The sequence below is a fragment of the Pongo pygmaeus genome, chromosome 14 (genome assembly GCF_028885625.2).
Source record: "Pongo pygmaeus isolate AG05252 chromosome 14, NHGRI_mPonPyg2-v2.0_pri, whole genome shotgun sequence".
Taxonomy (NCBI): domain Eukaryota; kingdom Metazoa; phylum Chordata; class Mammalia; order Primates; family Hominidae; genus Pongo; species Pongo pygmaeus.
Window position 1 is genome coordinate 50,143,336 of NC_072387.2, and position 14,473 is coordinate 50,157,808.

The 14,473-nt window shown below is 38.7% G+C and overlaps 1 protein-coding gene across 2 annotated transcripts in view; it reads right to left on the reverse strand.

Moving 5' to 3' along the window:
• Window positions 1–14,473, reverse strand: part of VWA8 (von Willebrand factor A domain containing 8) — a 393,780-nt gene that overhangs the window by 16,430 nt on the left and 362,877 nt on the right. For both annotated transcript variants that reach the window (XR_010123553.1, XM_054445896.2), the window contains exons 41-42: window positions 4,029–4,154; window positions 900–1,058 (exon numbers count right to left, since the gene is read on the reverse strand). Coding sequence is in view for 1 of the 2 variants with exons in the window: in XM_054445896.2 (XP_054301871.2) it covers window positions 900–1,058; window positions 4,029–4,154 (285 nt within the window). In the remaining variant the exon portion in view is untranslated. The remainder of the gene's footprint in view (window positions 1–899; window positions 1,059–4,028; window positions 4,155–14,473) is intronic.

A 14,473-nucleotide genomic window follows, 5' to 3' on the forward strand; every position in this document is an offset into this window, starting at 1 on the left:
CATCAATCTGTTTCTTGTTGTGTACCTCATAACACAGAGACACAACTCAGGGAAGCAATCCTGGGGTGCATGTGGGATGTCAAGCCTAATAGCAATCTAACATCACCGATTTCTGTAGGACATGTTTGATCCGTAATAAAATCTAGTCTGTCTATGGACTGTGTGTCCTTCATGCATGTCTGCACTTGCATACAGCATTTCTCATGATTGAACTTTTGCTAATAATTACATGGCATGTGACTGAATTCAAGGTTGTTTGCTCTGGTAAGGGCCAGAAGTGCAGGTGCTCTCTGTGGCTGATTAAGAGAGGATTAATAGGCTCATATCAAGCAGTAACACAGCAGCATTGGGGGTCCCTTCTCCATGCTCAGACTTCTGAAATGGAGGGTGTGCAGCAAACTAAGAATACCAAAATGGAAACAGTTGAAATGGAAAGCTGCTTTTCTCCTGGGATAATCATCGTCATTGTTAACTGGGGAGACACCAATGACTGTATAACCCTTGCCCATGTGGAAACGGAACGTGATACTGAAGCTTTCAGGGTGGACTCAAACTTTGGAAGGCTGCTTGGCTAGTGATGGGGCAAGAGTGGGTGGGTATGGGGAACTGGGATAAGCACAGGAGGCTCTAAGGAGTCTGGGAACAGACTTTTGCTTCTAAGCAGCTCATTTTTTTCTAACATCATGGCTGCTGCATTTCTTCTGTAGTAATCAGATTTTAAATTATGGCGTTATTTTACAATTACTACTTCAGATAAAACAAAAGCTTCACTTTCTCTGTACTGATGAATGAGCCGGTGAGAGGATGAAGATTTTCATTCACTCTGGATGGAGTTTGAATCCACCTATCCATCATCGTGGTCAGTGATGCCTCTCATTATTCTTAGTTCATGTCATTACCTTGAACTTCTCCTCATAGTTCTCGAAGGCTTCCATGACCATACACACAGCCTCCATTGTGCGCTCGAGCCGGCCATCCATCCTGTTGAAACGGTACATGCTACCAGACACATCCACCACCAGGCGCAGACGCTTGGGTTTCTGTTGTGGGCTGCCAAGCTGAGGGAAGGAATAACAGAAAAGTCGTTTGTGAACTGGCAAACTTCCCCTGGTGGCTGTCTTGGGGATCTCATAGAAGCCCCAGCATGCCAGCCCCGAGATGGGCAGACCAGCCATAGGCTCAGCCCTGCACAAGGCTGTCCTAGCAGGTAGCAAGGCATCTATCGGTTGTATTGCGGTAAACAGAATTTCAGACTTGTGCTAATGGTTGGGGCCACATGGAAAATATTTTCCTTTGGAATATAGTCTTTTCAAAGCTCACTCTAGTGAAGTTGACTTACCAAGGTTGATGCCTTAAAAATAATATGATGACTTAAAAATAATAATCTGGAATGACATGTCAGTTTCACTTCATGCCTCAGAGTCAGTAACTCTAGCAAGAGTTTGTGTTATTTTGGAGGGAAGCCCATATCAATTTTACTTGTATGTGTTGGGTAGTGACCTGAAAATTATTCTCCACATAGGCCACAAGTAATGTCAGATTCCTAAAACGAAGTTATGTGTTGGGAGTCTGGCAAAGAAATTAAAGAAAAGATTTTAAAAATGACTTTAGTGTTTACTAAGCTGCATATCTTCTCTTCCTTCCACATTACTGAATTAGTGCTTTTCTTTTCTTGGCAGTTTGAAAGCATAAAAGTGGCATCAAATTGCTATCTAGAAACAACTGTCAATTAAGATTACAAGATTAAGTTTTATTTTAGACCCATGACTGCCAATTTGCAGATTTAAAAAAAAAAGTTTGTTGGTTTTGCTGACAAGAAAAAAGAAGAAGGCTGCGTGCAGGGGCTCATGCCTGTAATCCCAGTGCTTTGGGAGGCCAAGGTGGGAGAACTGCTTAAGGCCAAGGGTTCAATACCAGCCTGGGCAACACAGCAAGAACTCATCTCTACAAAAAAATACACAAATCAGCTAGGGTGGTGCTATGTGCCTATATTCCCAGCTACTCAGCTGGGTAAGCTGAGAGGGTCACTTGAGCCCAATAGTTTGAGGCTGTAGTGAGCTATGATTGTGCCACTGCACTAAAGCCTGGGCAACAGAGCAAGACCCTGTCTCTAGAAAAAAAAAAAAAAAGGAAGAAGAAAAATTCCAGATTATTCTGTTATTAAATATTTGCTGTTATTAAATATAAAAAATAATGAGCAGAGTTAGTAATTTCAAGAACACACAGTGGGTATTGAGAGTGTAATGGTTTGAGGCAAATTCAACATATTTCTTAAAAACTTGTTAAGTCTGCCCAAATAAAGAACACTTATACATATGCTCCCATGACTACTCAAAATTTCAGATGTATCCAAACACATTTGTTGACCACAGTGATTCAGTAAAGAAAGCAGTTGTTGACTCATACCAATGACACAGAAATAAGAACTCCCCAAATCACCACCAGATCCTCTCTAAATAAATATTTAAAAGGAGTGACTCTCCCTTCCCCCTACCAGTCACTGCACCCCCAGCTCTCAGTGGCAACTCAGCAATTCTGGTTACCCAGGAATACAGGAGATCACAGAGCTCACCAAGAGACTCAATATTTCATCCTGTCACCATTTTGTTTTGCTATTACATTGCAAATATTTTAAATTTATGGCTGTCTAAAACTTTACATACTACAATTATAGTTACTTAAGGGAGACGTTCTTATTTTCTATATTTTTTTTCAGTTATATGATGGACACTGATCTTTAAAGTAAGAGAACAGTAGAAAATCACCAAGGTTGTTTTATTGTTTTCACTTGAAGGTTTCTCTAGGCTTAACAGACACACCAGGTGTCTTCAGTTTCTCCTCCAGGGCACCTGCTTTGTGTCCTGGGAGTTGATCTGTATGGACAATCCGTGTTGGGGCTCAGAAATCGATATCCTCTAAATATGGTGCTTGGACATGCTGAACTGAAGAAGCAGCATCAACGTCTCACTGACCTTCCTCCCTCTCCCCACAAAGCACTGGATAATTTGTTCTCTGAAGTTTCTTCAACTGTCTAAAGTTCAGAGCTCCAAAGAATAAAACTGTTACTCTGGGCCCTTCCCTGAGTTTTCATCAACTGAACTCATATCACAGGAAGAAAGCTGAAGTCTGTCAACACACCTGGACAGACTTCGGTTACAAACCATTGCTCTGTGGGCCCAACAGACTCCGTCCCAGGCCACTGTTTGTTCTTCAGGCCCACTGAATTGCCCTAAAACCATTTACCCGTAAAATCATCTACACTTCTCCATCTCCTTTTCCCTTAAGAAGAAGGGTACATAAGCATCTGTACCTCACTGTGTGGAGGGGGACTCACCCTTGGTTTCACCCCGGTGCACATTAATACATTTGTATGCCTCTTCTTCTATGAATGTGCCTTTTGTGAGGTGATTTTCAGAGAACCTTCAGAGGGCGAAGGGGAAGTTTTCCCTTGGCCCCTACAACCACATCAGCTGGCCTCTTGGCTGCTGGCTTCCAGTGGGTTCTGCTCATGGGAGGCACTGGTGGAAGTCAGGGGGTGAGGGTGGAGTATTTATTCCCTTGGCCCCCTCTCTGCTGTTGCCCATGGGTTGGCTCCCCTTCTGCTGAAGGCCACCACTCCATCAACTGCCTTCTCCAGGTTCCAGGAACTGCTCTCTCATTCTGCCCTTTTAGGCCTCAGGGTGAGTTAGATCCCTGCTGTTGCTATCCCTAGGTTACTGCACTGTTTATTTTTGATTTTCCTAAACCCCACCCTTATTTTTGTAAATAGTCTTTGTACTGACTGTTTCTTAAATTACCTAATTTGAGCATGCTTTATGTTTCTTGCTGGGACCTTGAGTTGAATAATAAATAGTATAATATTTATGGGGTTTTTCTTCTTCTTCTTCTTTTTTTTTTTTTTTAACATAATGCTTTCCTTGGTTACCATATTCAGGATTTGTGATATTTTGACACAACCCAAGAAAGCAAGTTTCTGTAAAGAGGGCTAGACTATGCAGAGCTGAGGCTAGCAGTTCACCATGACTTACTTGTGGCTCCAGCTCACCCCGACGTTTGTAGATGGCTTTCTCTCCAGTCAGCCCATCGATGATCTTGGCATCATCTAATTCTCCAGTAGCTTGATGTCTTAGCCATTGTCTTTCTTTACCTTTAGCCTACAAAAGACACACATACACACACAAAGCCTTAATTAGTTCTGCAGGGTCTCTGACATACTTTGTGCATGAATAACAGGAAACACACCTGGGATCTTTTCAGTAAGTGATGGTTCTGCATGAACACAGTCATATAAATGAAGTGGTTTCTGTTCTGCTGACAAATAAATGCCCTTTGTCCATTTTAATTCTTTCAACATATGGAACAATAAAACGAATGAAAGATGGTATGCAAATGAGATGTCCTGGAGAGATGTCCAATATCTGGAAATATAATAATGGGGGCACATTTCTTACAGATTTTCTGTCATGGTGCTTCTCAAAAGTTTATTAGTTAAAATAATCAGCTTGATTTTGTTAACATTGTCTGTAAGCCCCGAGAAAATGTGACCTTCAGAATTCTACCTTTTGGAAAAGAGTTTGTTACTCAAGTTCTCTGGGACTTAGAATGCAAATGGAAATGGCTGAAAACAATAGTATGTGAACATTTTGTACCCCACAAGTCTTTCTGGTTGTCTATTTTCAGAAATCTTCTGGATTACTTTCTAAAAGTTTTTTCACATAATACTTTGCTACAATAACTTACAATTATGCCAGATAGACTAATTTTATGGCAGTAAAATGATAAAGAATTATAGTATCCCAATCAAGGCATATGCTTATTACAGCCAACTACTATATTTACATTAATGAGTGGGAAGAATAGCTAAGATGTTTTTATGCATGCAAACTAAAGTAGTAGTTAAGATTATGTGTTCCAGCATCAGCCTCTAACTGTTCTTTCACCACTGTTCAATATCTGATCTCAGGCAAATTACTTAACCTGTCTGCATCTCTGTTTCTTCATCTCTAAAATGAAGATAACACTAGTCTCTACTTTAGTAAGCATTGTAAAATTAATAAAATCTTACTTGGAATCAGCTAAGAAAAAGCCTGGTGAGCCGTGTTAGCTGGTACTATTATTTATTGCAGTGGATGAAACACATATGGACAACTTAGTCCACTTTAAGTTAAGCATGCTTCCATCAGTGTTTCATGGGAGGTGGCTATGTGATGGCACTGTCATTGGAAATACAAAGCCACTAAGCCTCAGGCAGCTGGTGTCTGTTTTAGGGCCAGGTCAGCCATTACACAAAGAAGCACCACACAATATAACTCTGGGTATTACAGTATGTATTGTTTCCTTGTTCCTGATACCCTTGCTGGAAACAGGGGCAAAATTACCATTTTGGAATACCGATATATTAATGCAAACATCACCAGCATATAGATTATTAATTTTGGTGCGCAGTTAATTCTAAGAACTACCATGTATGCGACCCTTGGGAGAATGTTCTTTCCAGATGATGTTCTTGGCAAGAATCCCATGATCTCTCAGGAAAATGGGTCACTCTGGAGCATAGCTATCATGTAAAACTTGATCAGATACCCAGCTACGGGTGGCAAGAGGAAGGAATGTGCACAGTCTTCTAGAATCTCTTCCTACTGGTCTATCTATGAATCAGACAGACAACCTTGACCACACAGCACAGTCCTTTTCAGGCCCCCTCCCTGCACCAGTGATTGGGAATTAGCTCTTATCTCTTCTTTCCTAACATTTCTGTTCTCTAGTGTGGATAATCCTCAGGCTTCCTGGATAATTTATCCTGGGAAATGCTATTATGGATGACCATCTATGTACCTTCAGTCTTCACATTCTACAACTCTTGGAGGTACCAAGCTGCAGAGCACTGGATTCTAATGGCTTTCACAGATGAGGACAGACTCTCACAGACTAGTCTAGACTGGGAAAACCAGCATTGAAGAAAGTAAAAGAGAACATGGTGGCAGTGGTTAGCAGCCATTAAAGCGGCATGGAACTTGGATTCTTGAGCCGGGTTTAAGAGAAATGTGGGATTAGAACTGGAATGAAATTGTATATAACATGTTACTTATCGGCCATGCCACTGTCATCATGAAGCATTGATTTCCAAGTTTTCATAAATACATTGACAAGGCAATGACCCCAAGGACTCCCTACCCAATCCCATTAGCTGCTACATGGTTTTATTAACCAGTGATGCTTTTACCATGTAAAGAGCCACTGTAATGGCTACAGATTGTCATTTTTGTAATTTTTGGTTTTTTTTTTTGAGACAAGGTCTCTAACACCCAGGCTGGAGTGCAGTGGTACGATCATAGCTCACTGCACACTTGAACTCCTGGGCTCTAGTGATCTTACCACCTCAGCCTCCTAAGTAGCTGAGACTACAGGCATGTACCACCACACCTGGTTAATTTTTTATTTTTAAATTTTTGTGGAGTTGGGGATCTTGCTATATTGCCCAGGTTGGTCTCAAACTCCTGGCCTCAGGTGATCCTCCCACCTCAGCTTCCCAAAGTGCTGGGACTATGGGTGTGAGCTAATTTGTGTGATTTCTAATGCAGGTCACAATTGTAGTAAAAATAAATTTAAAACCCCATCATCTTACCATAGAGAAAATAAAAAATGCTAAAATTCTAATTAATAATTCTACTGTCCTCTTTATTTTGGTGTTTCTAAAACCAGAATATATCTTATAGTTGATGGCAAAAAAAAGTTGTCAAGATGACGGGTAGAGGGACTAATTGTGACCTGGTTGCTGTAGCTGGAGGACACACAGCTGATGTTGGCAGAGCATAGCAGGCATCAGCTCACGGAATTATTTCCATTGATAGCTCAGGTTTGTTTTTAACTTCAGTTAAAATTCCTAACTATTATCTTAAACAATTCAAAAATATTACACTATATAGAAAATTAGAATAATGAGCAAAGAAATGGAGCATTAGGATACAAATACACTATAAGTGAAGCAAGATTCTTTGCTGCAGAAATGACTACACTTCCAATAAGATTTACAAAGGCAAGATTCCCCCAAGGGGAAGAATTGGGGTTTAAATTTGTTGGGAAGACAAATTCCTAGAGGACTGCATGTCCCAGGCCATGCAATTAAAGAGGGAGAAACCGCTACATTTCATGAAATAGATCACAGAATGCTTAAAACTAGAAGAAGTTGAGAAGACTGATTCAAGTACCATGAAGCACTATTAGGCCCTGTCAAAAATTTCAAGGAAAGCTGTTACATTTTCTGTGATACGTAATGCAATTAAGCAAAACGTGTAACTCTCAGTTTTGTTCACCATCATGCAAGAATCCAGGGATTTTAGGTCTCAATTTTCTTGTGCTGATATTGCTTCTTTTCCCATAATGATTATCTGCCCTTAAGGTACTCTCTAGCTTGAAGACTGTTTCCATTACATATGCCAATAAAAGAAAAGGACTTGGTAAAATTTGCAGTGAGATTAAGGGAGAGGGATACACCTTTTCCAATAAATCTGCGACCTTTTTCTTCCTTTTTGGGGGTTAACTTTTCAAGTTTAAGTACTTGTAATAAAGTATACAAATCTTAAGAATGTACTTTTACAAAGTAAACACCAATCTTAATCATCCACACCGCCTAAGCCTCCCAGTGCCCCATTCTGGACGTTACCTTCTCCCTGCCAAAGGTAACCCCTATACTGACCTCTGTTACCATAAATTAAGTTTGCTTGTTTCTGAACTTCATAAATATGAAATCATACAATATATACTCTTTTGTTTCTGGCTTGTGTGGCTCAACATTATCTCTGTGAGTTACCCATGTTGTGTGTAGCAGGACTTTATTCTCTTTTGTGCTGCAACGGTATTCCATTGTATGACTTTGTCACAATTTACCCATTCTACAATTCTGTTGATTTCAGTTTGGGGCTATTAAGAATAATGCCACCATAACTGAACATGTCTTTTGGAGCAGGTATGTGCATATTTCATTCTGTGGAAAGGCTGGGTCACAGAGTATGGATACGTTCGGCTTTAGTGTATACTGATGAACAGTTTTCCAAAGTGGTTTTCCCAATTTACATTCCTGTGAACAGAGTATAAGGGTTTCATTTGCTTCTGTCCTCACCAACACTTGATATTGACAGCTTAAAATAATTTTTTTAGCCATTCTTTTGGTGTATAGTATACTCCTTCATTTTTATTTTTATTTGCAGATAAATGAATTACCTTTGGTACTGCTTGCCATTGATATTTTTAGGAACACAAACCAGTAGTTTTTGTTCTTGAGAAGTAAACATATGTATCAGCCTTTTGAGTCAAAACTATTAGGCACAAAGACATTTTTATAATAGTAGCACTGTTCATTAGTTTTCAAGTATGTAACCTGCAGATAAATATGGGTAGAAATTTGATTTTCTATCCTCTAGCCAGCCCACAAATACTTGGAAACTTGAAACAGGAAGAGGCCTGTCAGAATGAATGCTCTTGGGGGCAATGGGCTGGAGGGGGAGCTCTTTAGAAAGTTACTGAAGGCTGAATAAAAATATTTACTGTTTTGGACTGTGTATATAAAGGCGTCTGTATTTTATGAGACTTAGTGAAATACTTCTTGAAATAGTGAGTTCCTACTGCATTTAAATATATGCTTTTGTTTATAATAAAAGGCCAAACATGTTCTTTGTTATATATTCCTATTGCATGAAGTATCCCTGTAAATATGTCCATCTGTTTTGTATTATACATAAATTCACATTAATGAGAGTTCATTATATATAAAATGAGGTTGCATTAGTAAAAAGTCTATGTTACAGACTTTCTGAAAAAGAAATATAATTTTATTACTTTCACACAAAGAATACTTAGACTCACTGAAATACTCAGAGAATGATGTATTCTGGTTAATTCATTTTCCAGGAAATACTTGCTTAACCAGAAAGTACACACACACACACACACACACACACACACACACACACAGACACACACATCTGTAGCACTAAAGACAGAATAAATAAACTTGACAAAAACCAATCATCTTGTGGTTTGTGACACTTTGTCTTATGATTTCAGCACTGAAATCATTCGGATTAATCTTATGTCTTTACTTATTTGGGTTATGATTAATCAAGACTTTTTTTTACCTACAAACTCTATAATCAAGCCAATTTTATATTAGTCCTTCAGAATTTAATGAAGAGAATAAAAAGACTTAAGTAGCAATTTTTATAGAGAGTGTACACATTCTACAGAATAAAGCCTACAAGATCATCAAGAAATATTTGTTGGGCGAATGAATAATTGTAAATGATGTTAGAGGGTACCTGTGAACAGCGATTCTCTTATTAAACATTAGCTCCCATTATTTTAATATCTCTTCATGCTCAACCAACATATATTTTTATGCTACAAATGTGTATGACTCAAACAGATAATTATTGGATTAAGGAAAACTTTCATATTGAATTTATAAGATAAATTATTAATCAGTGGAAACACAAAATTTTATTTTGTGGTTCTCAACATATTGGTATAGCCATTAAAAATATTTTACTAAATATCTGCGTAGGTTCTTAGGTGCTCTAAATAGTGAAAGAAAAGCGGAGATATGTGCCTTATTCCAAGGGATTCATGTTTCTTGAAGTAATATCTCATTGCAAGGGAAAATGGTGAATCATCTATGGTGATTCTCATTAGAAGAGTTTATATTCTTGGATGCTGATGTGGAACTAAATCATTATGTTGAGTAACACTATACTATCTATAGTCACTTTTTATGAACTAAAATTATTTCAGGTCTTTCCTTCAAGAATTAAATATTTTGTAATTAAAAGGAGCTGGGAACTGCACATCTCGGTGTGCAAACATAACAGGCATCTTATAGTTCACAAGTTTAAAACTCAACCCTGGATTCCACTCTAGAAAACCTGTTCTCTCTAAGTCCTCCCCCATCTCAGTGAAGGGCAAGAGGCAACCCCACTCTTCCAGTTGTTCAGGCCCCACACTGAGAAGTCATCTTTGACTCCCTTACATCCACACCCAATCCACGGGCAAATCCTCTCAACTCCTGGCAGTATCTGACCATCTCTTACTATCTCCATGCCTAGCCTTAGTCCTGTCCTCGTTTTCTCTCCCCTAGAGCACTGCAGCAGCCTCCTAAATGGTCTCCTTCCTTGAGTTTTAAACAGTTTTCCAAAGTGGTTTTTCCTGTACAGTTCCCTCTTCACATAGCAATCAGAGGAATTTTTATAAAATATGTTGTCATTTGTAAGAACTATATTAGAAAGAACCAACATGGTTAACTTTAAGTCTTTAAAAAGCATGATTGAACTTATATTTCTCTTATGATTTTCAGGAATGAGGGTATTTGCCTCTCCCATATGTAACATAAATTGTTACACTTTTACTTTCTTCTATTCCTTCTCTATACCAATTTAACTAACCAAAAACCAACAGAATCAAAAATCTTCTTGATTTTTGTTTAATTTTAAGAATAATATGAGAATTTAGGCTCTGATTATTATTATTAAATTCATAATTTTTAATATTGTATACCTTTAAAAAGAATGATTCTTGATATTTGAGTTTTTAAAAAATATATTTACCGCAATTATTTAGACCTGATTTTGTGTTGAACTGCTTCTAATGCTCATTGCTGGTCCTTTTATATCACAAAGGAACTTTGATTCCTCTCCTAATTGACTAGAGTATTTATACAAATATATATATTTATTTCAAAGTTATCTTTTAAAAGGGTGCTTAAGAGACATTTTAAGCCTCTGAATATCTGCAAATATCTGTCACCTTTGTACTTCGGCTGTGCACAGAATTCTTGGGTCACAAGAGTTGTCTCTTCAAAATCCTGCAGACCTTGTTCCACTATCCTGTGGCATTCAAGGTTTTAGGGACAACTAATGTAAAATTAATTTTTCTTTCTCTGACAATAGCTTGTTTTTCATCTGCTTCTCTGCTTTTAGGATTTTTTTTTTAAATTTTTGAAATGTTAAAATTCCATGAAGCTGTGTTGAGTGCTTCTCTCTTTGTTAATTTTGCATGGTACTTAGTAAAATCCTTTTGATCCATAGACTTAGGCCTTTCTTCAGCTGGGTATGGTTTTGTTACTACTTTGGTTACTGTTTATGAATATTTTTCAGTGGCCTCCTCTATGGGGATATGATTTGTTCATTCAGCATATGTTTACTAAGCACTTACCATGTTTCATGTACTGTTCTATTTGTTGGGACAACTCAGGGCTCTGTATGTCAGCTCTCTACTTTGTTTTTACTAATTAGCTTTCTTATGGTTTTTACCCCTTTATTTCCTCTGGAATAACTTTTCAAGTTTTTTGTTCACATTGCTACTTAGACTTAAGACTGGATGGAGTCTGTTCTTTCTACTTTTCATGTAAATTTGAGTTTTGGCAGTGCACTTTTAGTTTTCTTATCTTTCCTTATTGCATTCAATTCCCTTATTATTTCTGCTTGCTTCTTAGCCAGATAGTTTTCAATTTATGTCTTATTTCACATACTTCAAATTTCTTTGAATTGTGAGAACACAAAGCAGATGTTTTCTAAAAATTTTATGTTTTCTGAAGAATATTCTATCCCAGCAGCATCTTCAATATTTTAATGCTTGTTATTCCACCTCAGTACACAACCTTTTCACACATCTCATGTTATTTTATGTTTTCTGTGTCCTTATTCTCGAATGATGAGATACAAAACTGTTCAGGAACAGATTGGACAGATGCTCCTCGGTTGCATTCACTTTCCACTTAGTTTCTACTAGAATTCTCCTTGAGAGATTTTAAACTGGTTGAACTAAATCTACAATGCCAGCTCAAGAATTCAGCAGGGAAGGAATTGAAACTGTGGACAGTCCCAGCATGAGAACTTCATCACCACATAATTTCTTATTTTGTTTGGAAAAGCCACTGCAATGGGGCCAACTTTGGGCATTTGGCTCCTTTGCGATTTAGTCTTCAAGCCAAGTATAAGTTGGGGCTGGTCTGGCCTTTTTCCAGGGCTATTCACCTTTCAGCTTCCTGCTTGTAGCCACTGCATGAAACCTAGACCTCTCTCACAACCATGCCTCCCTAGCGCTTCTGCTTTCAAACGCTTTTGCATGGCAGTAACAAAATGGAGGTCAAGTGATCTGCTTCTCACCAGTTCTAGGGCTCTTTCTTCTTTTCCCTGCCTTTCTAATCAAGGGATGTTAGTGACATTCTGTTAGCTCTCATGCAGTTACTCACGAATAATGCTATTTCTCAGGAAAGTTTTCAAGTTGTCTTTGAGAGGGGTCCCATCAAAGTATATTTAGCAAAAATTCTTCAAAGCTGTTTGCATGTCACTAGCGCTCTTCATTAATTTCTCCTGACATGTGGGGTTTTCCATGTGTAAAGCTTTTGACTACTTAAATAATTTTAATGGTCACCTGGCAAAGACTGAGTTAGAGATGCCCATAGTCATGCAGCCTAGAAGTCAGGACTACATTTCTAGGCTGTACCTGGATGAAGTTGTCCTCTCATGGCCACTGACACCATGTCTTGAGTGATGAGCCATTCTTGATGTGCTAAGAAAGAGTAACTGGCACTTTGTTGCTCTCCTGTGACATGTAGACGTTCCTTGACATGGCTGTTCTCACCCTTCCCCTCTCTTTGCTCTACACTCTTGCTTTAGTTGACACATCTTCCCTTGGCTTGGGCTGTCCCTCTATTCAGATGACCACAGAAATACATATATAGATAGCCATATAAACATGAAGCCCTATCTAGTCCTCACCTTGCTCCTGAACTCCAAATTCAGGTTTTGAAAACTTTAAATATCATGCTTGATATTTTTACATAGGTGTCCCAATAGTGAGAAAACATATTATAACATCCAAAGCAAACATCTGCTTTCTTCATAAGTCTGTCCTCTTCCTGTGTCCCCTATTTCTGTCCTCCAGGGCTTGAAAACCTCCCATTTCCCTTCCCTCACATTCAGTGTCACTTGTCTTTTTGTCCTACCTCCAAACTGCTTCTTGAATTTGTCTCATTCTTTCCATTTTCATTTCAATTACGCTGGTTCAGGTGCCTATCACTTCTCACCCGAATAACTGATACTGTTTTAAGATTTAATCTCCTGGCTTCCACCTCTCTTGTCTCTGAAACTTTCTCCTCCATGGCTACAAAACTTCCTAAAGAAGATAGAACCAGCTCTCAGCTCATGCCTGAGACCACACAGTGTCATGCATCCGTCTGTGCTGTGCCCTCTTCTGGGGCGTTGTTTCCACTCTTCTCTGTCTGGTTAATACTTGTGTGTCCCTCAAGACTCAGCTTATGTACCCTTACCTTCAAAATCTATCCTTGAATCCTTTTCTTCTGAGCTCCACCACATTCTAAGCCTCCCTCTACCTAGGTACTTACCATATTAAATGGAAAGAGCTCTTTAGGTGTCTGCCTTCTCTGCCCCTCAAGCCCAGAATTTTCTTAGTACAGGGACACTATCTTATCAATCTCTGTGCCCTCAGTGCCAAGCACAGTGTGTGCTACACAATCAGTGTTCAAAGCACTATTTATCTGAACAAAAGCTTATTTTGAAACACCACGGGGGAAAAAAGGAACATAATTGTTTGTTCATGGAGATATCATGCTAGCCAAAGCAATCAGAGAAAGGTTAATTTAGTTTAGCCTGAGAATGAAATTATGATTATAGATCAGAAAAACATTGGAGAGAAGATATGATTAAAATCAAGTGGTTTTTTGTAAGAATGGATGTTTTCTTTTGTTAGAGCATGCATGCTGCAATAAGAGATTGAGATTCTGAACCAAGAATAATTGAAGTATTTATGGACTGATGAGAAGATTCATGCAATCGATTCACAAAAGGGAAAAGGTTCAATAACTCAAAGAAGCCAAGGAAAGTCACTGGTGATAGCTATCTTAATCGAGAGGAAAGACATGTACTGCAACATAGGCACATGTTAAAGCAGACATTAACATGGGTGGCAACAGCATTTCCTGCTCCTTAAATCCCACCTGGAATCAATGAGTGGGCCTGAGGCTGTGCTTTGGAAAGTCATCTCAAGTGATGATTTGCTAGTTCCTGGCCAAACTTTGTGCCGTTCACCAAGGAAACACCCATGGTTACTTGGATTACATAGCAACCTCAAAACAGCTGGAAGATATGAGTCAATCGGAGCCACACAGGACTAGCAGAAGATGGCAAAATGGGACCAAATCAAAGGTTCCTTGCTTTGTTTTCAATCTAAAGTTCCATATTCTACACAAGGCCATGTCCATGCTTGGTCAGTAGCTAGGTTTTAAACTAGCCCTATCTTCCTAAATGGAGGACTAGAAGGCCCACCTGAGAATAACTCCCCTATGGATTAAAAATAGATTCAATAAGGAAAACACTTGAAAAATGCTGTGTTGGCATTTGGATAATGATGCAAAATGTTTTATGAGTATATGTAAGAATATGCTTTTTATGGAATTGTTGAG